The 13,116-nt window shown below is 46.4% G+C and overlaps 1 protein-coding gene across 4 annotated transcripts in view; it reads left to right on the top strand.

The window, feature by feature from the left end:
• The window catches only part of LOC134340316 (integrin alpha-6-like), a 201,604-nt gene that overhangs the window by 145,455 nt on the left and 43,033 nt on the right, over positions 1-13,116 (top strand). For all 4 annotated transcript variants that reach the window (XM_063037396.1, XM_063037395.1, XM_063037397.1 and 1 more), the window contains exons 11-15: positions 3,862-3,923; positions 6,074-6,249; positions 6,337-6,486; positions 7,795-7,907; positions 10,695-10,878. In XM_063037396.1, coding sequence (XP_062893466.1) covers positions 3,862-3,923; positions 6,074-6,249; positions 6,337-6,486; positions 7,795-7,907; positions 10,695-10,878 — 685 coding nt within the window. The remainder of the gene's footprint in view (positions 1-3,861; positions 3,924-6,073; positions 6,250-6,336; positions 6,487-7,794; positions 7,908-10,694; positions 10,879-13,116) is intronic.

The raw sequence follows: 13,116 nt of genomic DNA, 5'->3' as shown, positions 1-13,116 counted from the left end.
TGCCCCACCCCCACCCCCACCATGTCACTTCATGCCAGTCTCCTGTTTATGGACGAAAGTAGCAGCATCCTACCCTGCGCACATGAAAATTACCGCCAGTGTCACAGTGAAGACCTGCGCAAATCAAGCACTACAAAGCAGCAGTAGCAAGAAGGAGGATGTGGTTTGGCAGCATTTTTTTTTGCGCTGGACTTGTGTTAGGCTAGGTGAAACTGGCATAGTAGCCACATTTCAAATGCAAGCATCTTCTAAGACTCTCACTATGGTAGCAGTGGGTGTGTTTTCAACCCCTTAGCTGTGCTGAGTGGTCTTCTAATTTGAAAAATGATGTGAGCTCCTGCCGACTGCATGTTGTGCAAATTGAGTATTCCGTTCATTAGCATGGAAGGAGAACCGGCAAGAGCAAAAGGTAGGACTCCCTGTGTTACAGGGTGCCACGCCTCAGTGATCTTGCTGGAAGTGACTGAAGAGAATGATACCATCCATAGGAACCTATGGTTAAGGAGGAAAGTTGTGCGGTCTCCTGGTTGAGAATGAACGAACTTGAGATGCTCTCAACAAAATGGAAGGCCTCAAGTTTCATAGGTTTGCTTGATGGACATCGCCAGTGTCAGCTGGTCTGTTGTCCTGGGGATGATACCTTTGCAGGGCATTACTTTTGCCAGCAGAGGTAGCAAAAACAGTGGGAGAAGAGGCCACAGAGCTGCTGGAGGACACAGGCTGAGATGTTAAGGATATTATGGTATAATGTGGAACTGGTAGGTGACCACACTTATACAGAATGATGGGAATGCTTGCCCTCATCACTGCGGAGCACTTTAGTGTCTGGAATGCTCACCTTCAAGAGGTAGAAAGACTGGAAAACCAAAGGTACCTACGGGATCCCACCACTAAGCACATCTTTCCCTCCCCCCCTCTCTCTGCATTCCACAGGGATCGCTCCCTACACAACTCCCTTGTCCATTCGTCCCCCCCATCCCTCCCCACTGATCTCCCTCCTGGCACTTATCCGTGTAAGCGGAACAAGTGCTACACATGCCCTTACACTTCCTCCCTTACCACCATTCAGGGCCCCAAACAGTCCTTCCAGGTGAGGCATCACTTCACCTGTGAGTCGACTGGGGTGATATACTGCGTCCGGTGCTCCCGATGTGGCCTTTTATATATTGGTGAGACCCGACGCAGACTGGGAGACCGCTTTGCTGAACATCTACGCTCTGTCCGCCAGAGAAAGCAGGATCTCCCAGTGGCCACACATTTTAATTCCACATCCCATTCCCATTCTGACATGTCTATCCACGGCCTCCTCTACTGTAAAGATGAAGCCACACTCAGGTTGGAGGAACAACACCTTATATTCCGTCTGGGTAGCCTCCAACCTGATGGCATGAACATTGACTTCTCTAACTTCCGCTAGTCCCCACCTCCCCCTCGTACCCCATCCGTTACTCTTTTTAATGCACACATTCTTTCTCTCACTCTCCTTTTTCTCCCTCTGTCCCTCTGAATATACCTCTTGCCCATCCTCTGGGTCACCCCCCCCCCCGTCTTTCGTCTTTCTTCCTGGGCCTCCTGTCCCATGATCCTCTCGTATCCCCTTTTGCCTATCACCTGTCCAGCTCTCGGCTCTATCCCTCCCCCTCCTGTCTTCTCCTATCATTTTGCATCTCCCCCTCCCCCTCCAGCTTTCAAATCCCTTACTCACTCTTCCTTCAGTTAGTCCTGACGAAGGGTCTCGGCCTGAAACGTCGACTGCGCCTCTTCCTATAGATGCTGCCTGGCGTGCTGCGTTCACCAGCAACTTTGATGTATGTTGCTTGAATTTCCAGCATCTGCAGAATTCCTGTTGTTTGTACCTGATAGAAAATTAGTTTGGGGTGTCTTTACGTCAGAGCGCGGGTGAAACCTGGATCATGCTACAACCAGGGTGACTCATAAATGGGCAATGACGCAACGTTTGGCTCAGTTTAACACGTGTATCACTCTCCCCAGCCACTCAGTGTGTCACTCTCCCCAACCAAAGGGCTAGAAATGGGCTAGCTGCAGAAGGATCCAGCAAGTGACAAGAAGTGTTCCACCAGGCCTCCCACGGCAGGAAGACTTGACGCCATTCTGCCTGAAATCCACAACTGCAGATGAACCTCACTGAGCCTGACAGCTCCTCGTACTCTGACTCGTCCCATCCTCATCAATCTAATTTATAGCACTTAATTGACGTTCATGCGATTTATGGCTCATTTGCCACTTTAGCCTATGGCCTCTCCTCAATAGTGGCCTTGAAGAAAGAGTGAGTGTGTTGGCCTGCAGGATTTTACCATGAGGCTGTGGTAGTGGTGTTAGCTGTTGTGATGGTTTGAGCCATGGGTGCCTGGTGTTGTGTGGGCTACATGCCGCAGTGCCCTGCTCACGGTTTCTTGATGCCACTGGCCTGATCTGTAACTGCCACAGGCGTAGTGGCCAGTTCCTCCTCGACCTTTGCACTGCAGTGAAGTCTGTACACCCCTGCTTCGACTAGTCTCTGTGCTGCTCACTGATCTTTGCTCTGTACCTCAAGCAGACTCAAATGTTCATGGTGCTTCTCAGTTTACAAGAGTACGGTCTGCATGCTCTGGCAGGTGATTAGGTGGAGACTCAGAGTCAAATGAGTCTGACTTTGCTGCACATTTTCCTGTGCGTCTGCGCTAATGGCTTCTTTTGTTAAACCTGACATCATTTTCCGTTCCTATTTCTGTGGGTTTAAGAGACTCCAATGAGTCAACGATTTCCTTCCCGTAAGTGTTAAGGGTCAGAGGCGGAGATACGGAGTTGGGTCGCGAATAAGCTGTGATCTGATTGATTGGCAGAACAAGTCTGAGGATCCGAGTGGCCTGTTCCTACGTGCACTAGAGTCTGGGGGAGATGGAGGTGGCAATAAGGGGGGGGGGAGCGCTGTCACTGATTTCCTTACCCCTCTTCCAGAGCTGAACCCAGCAAACCTGGATGACTTTGGCCAGGGGATCTGCCTTGCAAAGCAGTCGTGCAATTGGCACAGCTGAGGGTCAGAGTGGATGCTGGGTGCAGTCAGCGAGTGGGCAGCACGGTGTGTGGCCACTTGCAGAGTCTCTGCTGGCTTGGGAAGACTGAAGCGATGCTCAGTTAACCCTCGCGTGGCTCTAGGCCAGACACAGAGGGAAGTGACTCGCGGGAAACTCTCTGACCTCTGAGTTTTCTCTGTGACAGAAATCACAGCCAAGCCCAGCATGACATGTAGGCCACTTAAGTGTTTATGCAATAATCTTTCCCTGCTTTGAAGCCAAGCCAAGGAGCACTGTCAAGAAGACCAGGGATGCATGCGGCCAGGTGCACCTTTTATTACATATTAAAACACCTGCACCGTTTTCAGTGTACACACACGCCACACCCTCTTCTCAGGTCTGTTTCAATATAGTGTCACCTGCAAACCTCTGATACACTTGGACATGTCCTCTTCTCATTACCGCTATCGGGAGGGAGGTCCAGAAGCCTGAAGATCCTCACTCAGCGATGCAGGAACAATCTCCTCCCCTCCGCCGGCAGATTTCTGAACAGTCCTTGAACTGCTTTTTAATACACTATTTCTGTAATTCTATGTCTTTGCACTGTACTGCTACCGTAAAAACAACAAATTTCACTTTGTGTAAGTCAGAGACAATAAAGCTGATCTGAAGCTTCTGACCATGGCATGCTTTACCATTCCCCACTGAATTGCTGCTGGATTAGGATACACTGTATCTGTTGCCTTGAACCGTGGGAACTGAGAGAAGGGTAGGAATCCACAGTGTTAACAATTATATTTTGGTGGTTGTTTATGTTCTAAGTTACAATGTCTTTTCTGTCCCACAGTATTGATGTCAAGGCCTGCTTCAATTATACATCGAAGCCTGAATCCTACAACCCCAGGATTGGTAAGTTCAACAACAGAATGGCCCGCGTCGTCCATGTGGTTTTTTTTAAAAAAGGGGTAATGGTGATTTCATGATGCATTAACTTGTGTAGGAATCCACATACCAGATAGGATGGGTGAAAGACCGAGCAGTAGCCGAAGACCAGGGTTTTCTTTGGGGTGCTGAGTGCCAAAGGGTTGTCCCTGAGAAAAATGTTGGCCCAAGTTGTTGAGGCCAATCATTAACTGAACCTTTACTCTGCACAACATTAAAAGAGCACAACATCACACCAGCAAATGTAACAGGGAAGGAAAGAAAATGGTGTCGTACCGCATCTCATAAAATGTCCAGAAATTCTTTACACGGTCCAGATTCTTGTGAAGTGTTGTGATGGTTGTTGAGCTGGCAAAAGCAGCAGCAATATTTTGCGCATGGCAAAACTCTTGCTAACAACAATAAGTTGACCTATTTTGTGTGAGGGTCAGACATTGGCCAAGACACCAGGGCAGAATCCCCAGTCCTTCTCAGAGATCAGTAAGATCCATTGCACTCCATGGAATTGGCAGATAGAACCTCGGCTTATCGTCTCTTTAGTAATGCAGGGCACCTTCTGATCAGACTACATGCGCGCTTTCAGAAGAGCCGCTTTGAGTTACCGTCATTCAATCTCTGAGGCAAGTCTGCTGCTAACTGGGCCAAGCCAATATTTCCTGTGGGACTGTGAGCCCTACTTGAGTTGTTGGTGGCATTACCAGATGACTGGTATTGGAGCAGTTACGAAGTGGCAGAAAGGAACTCCTTGAACTTTCACCTACCATTTACGCCCCTCTGCTAAGGATCTAGCTGAGGAGCAGTATTTATGGGGGTGTGATATGGTGGCCAGGCTTTGCAATCTACTCTGGGCATAACTGGCAGAGTTGATATGTTACACCATGTGGAATCCTGCTTTCTCATGGATATGGTCTGGCGATCATGCTGGCTGTTTGAGGCAGGCAATGGTGTGATTGTATGTTGCACCTTGAAAATCTTTGTGCTTGAAGGAAGCCTGACTATAGGCCTCCTTCAGTCAGGAGCAGCTTGGCACCCAACCGAACAGTGTCATCTGGGAAATGCGTCAATCCCTCTGGAATGCTGTGCTCCCTTTCATAATGCCAGCTGCTGGGTACTGTGAGTGTAGCAAATTGCTGTCATTTTCACTATACTGCAAGAAAAGCGGGAAAGAAATAAGTGCAAACTAAATAATGTTTCAAGCTAATTGAAATGGAAGACACAGGCCTTTTTTATTTATTATTATGTTTTATTTTATTTGTTATTTTTTTCTCTTTCTCTGCTGTATTATGTATTACATTGAACTGCCGCTGCTACGTTAACAAATTTCACGTCACATGCCAGTGATAATAAACCTGATTCTGATTCATTTAAACTTCTCACCTTTAGTGTACAATATGCCGTGCACACCTGCAGTGAGGTGTTCTAGGTTTCCCGCCTGCATTCTCAATGTGTTATTTCCATTCCTTTTGTTGTCACCTTGCAGCTTCTCAGCTCTCAAAGCACTTAATTTGCAGTGAAGTTTCATAAACTTCCGCAGGCAAATGCAGCAGCCTTTTTGCGCAAAGCAAGACTTCACCAAAATGGCGGCAAGGTGTGTTTTAAGAAGGGAATGAGTCCTCCCTGTTCATAACATGGCATGGAATTTTCAGCATCCGCCTAAACTAGGGCTGTTTTGGGGCGCAAACACACAAGCCTCTGCGCAGAGGCGAGAGCACCAAGCTGGCAGTTTTCCCTTATTTGCAACGATTGATTGATGACGCTGAAGAATTGATGCTTCAGGTGCTCCCTGCTGGCACGTGAATGGAAAGGAGGGTCGCAGATTCTTCCTCACCCCCAACCTGCCCCCACTCCAATCCCTTCTCCAGCCAGCCCTCATTGAGGGAGAATTATCTGTGATCCATTGTCGGCCATCTTTAATGCTCGAACAACTTCTGATTTTTTTAATAAACAGTTCTATTTTTGTAAATTGCATTGATGAAATGAATATACTTGGCATCAGTGAGGGTACCAGAAGGGAGGCTTCTGGAGAAACCAATCCAGAATGGATTGGCCAACAGGTGTCTGGTTGTGTGGCAGTCACTGGGATATGTTGTACCATGTGCTGTCCTTCTTGCTTTCAGTTCTCGGGTTCACGATTGAGGCTGATGCACTGGAGGTTGATGGGCAGAGGAGGAGGCCTCCCCGCGTGTTCTTCCTGAAAGAGAAGCTCGTTGATCCAGAAAACCAATACACTGGCGAGGTGGTCCTGAGAAGCCAGAAGGAGGATAATTGTATTGATGTCACAATGAAACTGCAGGTAAGGCTGAAAGCTGTGGGTGACATGTGCACGACAGCTGTGAATTGGAAGTGGGACGCTGATGATTACCATTGCTTTGGTTGCCAGGAGAACATCAGAGATAAACTGCGGCCCATTCCCGTGACGTTGACTTATGTGATCAAGGAAGCCAAGCGCAAGAAGAAGCAAGCTGAGAGACAGCTGACTAGTTTGATGCCTGTCTTGAATGCTGATATTTCAAACACAGTAAAGGAGGAGGTAGGTGCACCTGAAGCTCCTGCTGTGGACCTGCACAAGTCATCTAACAAGTGGGATTTCAGAATTAACGTGCAATTGATTTGCCTGGGATCCTTCATGGGGTGGGGGGAGAGGCACAATATCATTGACAGAGTCCTGTGCATAATCCCAAGACAGATTCAAATCACGCCATGCCAACTAGAGGCCAAAGTCACCGTTTGCGTGTTCAGGTGGTGGGCAGTTGAGGGATCTGCCCAAGCTGCTTGCCTGCCCCTCTTCTGGGATTCCATCCTTGGAGAAGGAGCATGCGGTACCTATGGGTAATTTGGGGACCTTCTGGGACCAGTGGGCACTTTGGGGGCTCAAATTTGTTCTGCATAGCGATGACTGTGTTATAATTTGAAACTACTGACTAAATAGTTGAATCGTGGAATACTATGATACCGTAATTACGTGATGCTGTAATCTCTGCATTAATCTCCTTTGGAAAAGAAACAAAATGGCAACTGGGGAGTTAAAATTGTTAATTAAGTAAATTTGCAGTTATCTTCAGTGACGCTAGTTCACTACTGACCTTTTAGAGAAGAAATCTGCCACCCTTGCCTGGCCTGGCCTATGTTCACCCTTAACACCGAATTGGTCCAGCAAGCCACTTTATTTTTGGCAATTAGGACTGGCCAAAAAATGCTACATCCCATGAATCGATTTAAAAAAAAAACAATTATGTGGGAAATCTATCTCCTTGGTAGGTTGAATATTTTGGAATGTTGGTCACAGTGTTCAGTTAGCTGGATGGGTGATTTTCTGTAGCTTGTCTCACGGTGGTTTCAACACTAAGAAAGAAAGACGTAGTCCTGCAGCATGTTTCATGATCCTAGGATGCCTCAAAGTCCTGTAAATCCAATCAAGTATCTTTAAAACATACTTATGATTGAAATTGGGACATGCAGCAACTAAACTGTACACAGCAAGCTCCTACACGAAGTCTGGTGATGATGGCCTGGTAATCTGATTTACTGAAAATGGATGAAGGATAAATATTGGTCAGGCCACTTAGAACTCCTTGGTTTTCTTTCCAAGCACCATGTGACAGTAGATAGGTTCTTGGTCTGCCTGTTCATTCAAAAGTCAGCAAGAGTGCATTGCTCCCTCAGTATCACGCTGGGATGTTAGCTGAGATTTCAGCAGTCAAGTGTCAGAGTGGAAATTGAGCCTCAAACCTACTGACACAAGAACACTTTTGAGGGCTGACATAGCCACCAAGTTGGACTTTAATGCTCACAAATCAAATTGTACTTTGCTGACAGGTCTCCTGTTGTCTGCTTGCAGGTGAATTTCCTGAGGGAAGGCTGTGGGCCCGATAAGATTTGTCAGAGTAATTTACAGTTGAATTATAGATTTGGCACCAGGGATGATGATGATGTTTTCCATCCATTGCCACTGTACGTATGGTTCCTTTTATCTATATCCACAGTATTGTAAGTGTCATGTTTAAGTTGCCACTATATCACCTATCTTCTGTCATACTTTTCCAACTTAAAGTGTACAATACATAGGAAATCTGAGAACAATGCCTCAAAGATTAAATGTGCATTGGACCCTTAGCAACTTTCACATTTGCCCCTTATTTTGCACTCCTGCTGTGCCTTGTTCAGTTACAATTTCAATCCCTGATTGTCATGTTGTTCTGTCACTGTGAAACTCAGCTCTTCACAACAGTGAGTTCAACCTGGTGTCCAAGGAAGATGGCAGTGTTGCTGGCTTAATGCAGCCTGCCTAGCGGGGTGTCCAACTTGAACCCATGTTTGGAACTTTTGTTGCTGCAGTGTCCGCCAGCTATGATACCCTAATTTAGCCCTGGGGTGACTCCTGCTTGCCCTCTTCCTGCTCGTAACTTCTGCATATCCTCTGTCCCACTCCAGCTTGCCATCTGTGTTTTCTCTTTAAAGTTACTCCTGCCTTTTCTAGCCTGGGCACTTGCCTGGCACGTCATCGTTGAACTTGCTCCTTACATTAAGTGCATGCCCTTTGGTGTTTGACACTTTGACCTTGGGAGAAAGATACTGGCTATCTACTCTATGTCCCTCATAATCTTATAAACCTCCATCAGGTCTCTCCTGAGCCTCCGCTGTTCCAGAGAAAACAACCCAAGATTGTCCACTCTCCTTGTAGCACATGTCCCTAAGCCAGGCAGTATCCTGTGAACCTCTTCTGTACCCTCTCCAAAACCTCCATATCCTTCCTATAATGGGGTAACTAAAATCTATTGCAATATTTTGTAAGTGGTCAGAGATTTTATAAAGCTGCAACATTATTTCCTGACTCTTGAGTTCAGTGTTTCAATTAATAAAAGCAAACATGCCTGCCATGTGCCTTTTTTTTACCACCCTGTGAATGGGTGCTGACACTTACAGGGAGCTAAGGACTTGAGCTCCAAGATCCCTCTGTACAGAATGTACTTTCCCTTTACACTTGCTGTCCCGCAGTGCAATACCTCACACTTACCTGGATTAAAATTCAGCTGTAAGCAGATGAATCTTAAGGTTGTATAATTTATACATACTTTGAACTTTGCCATTTCTCCAGTCATAGCTAGAACTGATCTATATCCCACTGTATCCTTTGGCAAACTTCTACATGATCCATAACCCCACCAATCTTTGTGTTATCTCCATACTCATAACCCCACCTTTTTATGTTTTCATCCAGGTCATTTATATTTACCTGTACATCACAAATAGCGTAGGTATCACAAACACCAGTATGGATCCTTGTGAAACACCACTTGTCATGGACCTCCAGCTCGAATAAGTTCCACAACCCTCTGTCTTCTCTGGGCAAGCCAGTTCTGAATACAAACAGACAACTTACCTCGAATCACACTTTCTGGCGCCAACTTAGTGTGCCCGCAATGCTCGGCAGAACAACACAGAGCACGACAAGCAACAAAACAAGCCCTGTTCCTCCCTCCCACCAACTCACCCACCCACACACACACATCCCAGATCTGCCCATCCTCCAGCCCCAGAACTATGCATCTTCAGCCTCCAGCATCCAGACGACTCGGACTCACAGACATTGATGTCCTCAGCAGACATGCAGCGGTCTCTGGTATCATCTAAGTGTTGAACAATGTCCTGTACTTTCAAACTTGAGGGTAGATGGCTGCCTTCTGTCAGTTACACTAGACACACTAGATATGAGCAGTGGGTGTCTTCTTCCACAGTGTATATCGTTTTAAATCGATGGAACCGAGCTTTGAAACGGGAGTATGTTGCATTCACTGGTGTATTTCGAGCTGTGCGCGAGTGACCAAGGGCAGTTTTCTATCTGCTCGTATTCTGGTCCTGAGAACCCACATGGGGGCAAGCACTCTCCTAAAAGCCTTTGGAAGTGGACCTAGGTTTTTCAAGAGAAGCTCAGTAAATTAAGATTAACTCTTTGAGAAAAATTTTAATAGAATGCGGGTTTTCAGCTCAAACCAGGTTTTGGATCAGGAAGCTTGCCAGAATCTTAAGGTTGTTATTGTATAAAATTCATTCTGAAACAAAACAGAATAGTGCTTATGAATTCAAAATGTTAAATGTCACAGAAACATAAATGTTCCTAAGGTGTACAACAAGAAGGAAATAAATAATTTAGCTGGAATTTAAGATGGAAAGCATGACAGTATTTCTCATAAGTGTCTTTACAGATACATTGAAATTACAACCGAAGTTGGCTTCCTCTCTGATGCTAATTGTGGATCCTATTCCTTGTTCTCTCACCTGTTTGCCCCGCTTCCCCTTAAATACCTCCTGAGTCACCTCTGTCACGCCCTGTGGGATCAGATTCCCCATTTCCCCATTCTCACCACTCTCCGGTATTTCTGTTGAATTTCTTACAAGGTGTTCTAATATTTTTAAATCTGAAATTTTCACCCTTTACATCATCATCTTAGTTCTGAAAATCTGTTTTGTGATGTTAGGATGGGGGGTGAGGGAGGGAGAGAATAAGGCAGAAGCTTAACCTGGTTTCCTTTCTCTGCCAATTCCTTGTTTAGGCTGGCCTTTTTGCCCATTTTTCCTAGACGTGACGAGATGGAGTCATGTTTCCACCTCCCTTTCTGCTCCACAATGCTCTGAACTAACATGGTGAAGGAAAAGGTAGCAGCAAGAGTGCAGTTGTGAGGGTAACCTTACCTGCAGGGCGGTGGGTTAGTTACTTATCCTGCACCATCTTCATTGCAGAGATGAACAAAGAAGGCAAGTGTTTTCCCTCAGTGACCAGAAGGACATTGCTTTGGAGATCAAAGTCACAAACTCACCGTCAGACCCCAGGAGCCCAACTAAAGATGGAGATGATGCTCATGAGGCTGTTCTAATCGCAAGCTTTCCAGACACACTCTCCTACTCTGCCTTCCGATCATCTCAGGTACAAGAATACTCTCAGCTTCCCAGCAGAAAAGCCTGAAGCTTGCTTTCTGCATGGTTACTTGGAGTACTGTAGCAAAACAAGCTGCAGACAGATATAAAGCAATCATTCGATACAAGTCTATTTCAGTCGAGAAAAGCCTGTGGTGCAGGTGTAGTGGTAGGTTGCTAGATTGGTATACATGGAACCACAGATTTGTGTGCAAGTCCCATCATGACAGCTTGGGATTTGAAATCCAGATAATTAGGTCAATTTGGAAAGCAAAGTTGTTAACAGAATTGATGACCACAAGAACTTCTGTGCTATCCTAAAAGCCCATTGCTCTTCCAAAGGGAAAGAATTCAGCCTTTCCTTGACTGTATGTGAACTTAGACCCACCAATTGGTAACACACACAAAATGCTGGAGGAACTCAGCAGGCCAGGCAGCATCTATGGAAAAAAGTACAGTCGACGTTTTGGGCTGAAACCCTTCGGCAGGACTGGAGAAAAAAATGCTGAGGAGTAGATTTGAAAGGTGGGGGGAAGGGAGAGAAAAACGCCAGGTGATAGGTGAAACCTGGAGGGGGAGGGATGAAGTAAAGAGCTGGGAAGTTGACTGGTGAAAGAGACAGAAGGCCATGGAAGAAAGAAAAGGGGGGCGGGGAGGAGAACCAGAGGGAGGCGTGATGAGCGGGCAAGGAGATAACATGAGAGAGGGACAAGGGGATGGGAAATGGTGAAGTGGGGGTGGGGGGAGAGGCATTACTGGAAGTTTGAGAAATTGATGTTTCTCAAAATGATGATGATTCATCAGGTTGGAGGCTACCCAAACGGAATATAAGGTGTTGTTCCTCCAGCCTAAGTGCGGCCTTATCCCGACAGAAGAGGAGGCCATGGATGGACATATTGGAATGGGAATGGGAAGTGGAGTTAAAATGGGTGGCCACTGGTAGATCCTGCTTGTTCTGGCTAATTGGTAGTTGACTTTTAACCAGCCTCTGCTTGAATGAACACAGGGTCAGTAGACAAAGTAGTTGGCGCTGTTCATACCAAGCAGATGGCTTGTGGGGGAAGAGCCAGCTGAGGGAGAGGAGGAGCTGCAGTGGTGGTCTCTAATGGGCAACAGCTGCCTGCAGTTTGCTCAAAGCTGGCAGCCTCAGTTGAGGAGGCTTCAGGGGACCTGACTGACTTGCAGCATGAGAATGCACCAGCTTCTTACAGGAAGAAAGGGCCGCAGTAGGAGGTGTTTCTCTTGCACATGGGGCCTTTATTTTGTACATGGGCTGGAACCTCTCTCGGAAAATATCGACACCAGATGCAAAAAAATAAAAACGCCGATATTCCTTTGGTCATTGTTGATATTTTTTACTTTATTTAGCAATACAGCACAGATTAGGCCCTCTGGTTCTTTGAGCTGTACCGCTCTAGCAACCCTCAACAATCCCAATTTAACCCTAACCTAATCGTGGGACAATTTACAATGACCAATTAACTTACTGGTACTTCTTTGGAATGTGGAAAGAAACTGGAGCATCCGGGGAAAACCCACACATTCCATGGGGAGGACATACGGACTCCTTACAGAGGATGCTGGGATTGAACTCTGAAGTCTAACACCCGAACTGTAATAGTGTCGCGCTAGTTGCTACACTACCGTGGCACCCGCCATTGCTCACCTTAAGCTTCCCAAAGTAAATTAGGAAACAATCTGGGTTCTAAGCTCCTCCACCATTGAAGCTGTCTATTTCCTCCAGTTAGCCAGCTGGTGGTGTAGTGGCATCAGCACCGGACTTTGAAGCAAATGGTTCCCAATCCTGCTCGTTCCTTGCACGCTTTCCATCTGTGCTGGGTTGAGCATCGAGCTAGCAACTTGGCCTCGTTAAAAAAAAAGTCAAATGCTACGGAAACGGTAAAAATGCCACCCGAAGCACCACGAGGCGTGAAAGGGAATGACAAAAATCTATGCCAGTGAATGCTCCATATGAGCCTCCTCCTGTTGTTCTTCATCTCACCCCATCACCACAATCATCTCATAATTAATTTGCCATAATTAATCCTTGCAAACGTGCATTTCATCTACGTACTGTTCTCTGGGGAAAGAAGCAATTCTTGAATGGGCTTTCTTGATATTCAGTGCCTCTGGGATTGTGCTATTCCAAGGAACAAGTCAGAAGGTGGTGTAGTTGCCTTTAAGGAGAGGCAAGCCAAGTAAGTGGAACATGGTCTCTACATCTACCCTACCAAAAGAACTTTCTGAA

The sequence above is a fragment of the Mobula hypostoma genome, chromosome X1, assembly GCF_963921235.1.
Source record: "Mobula hypostoma chromosome X1, sMobHyp1.1, whole genome shotgun sequence".
NCBI classification, from domain to species: Eukaryota; Metazoa; Chordata; class Chondrichthyes; order Myliobatiformes; family Myliobatidae; genus Mobula; species Mobula hypostoma.
Note: the sequence above shows the minus strand (reverse complement) of the source record. Positions and strands in the feature narration are given on the sequence as shown.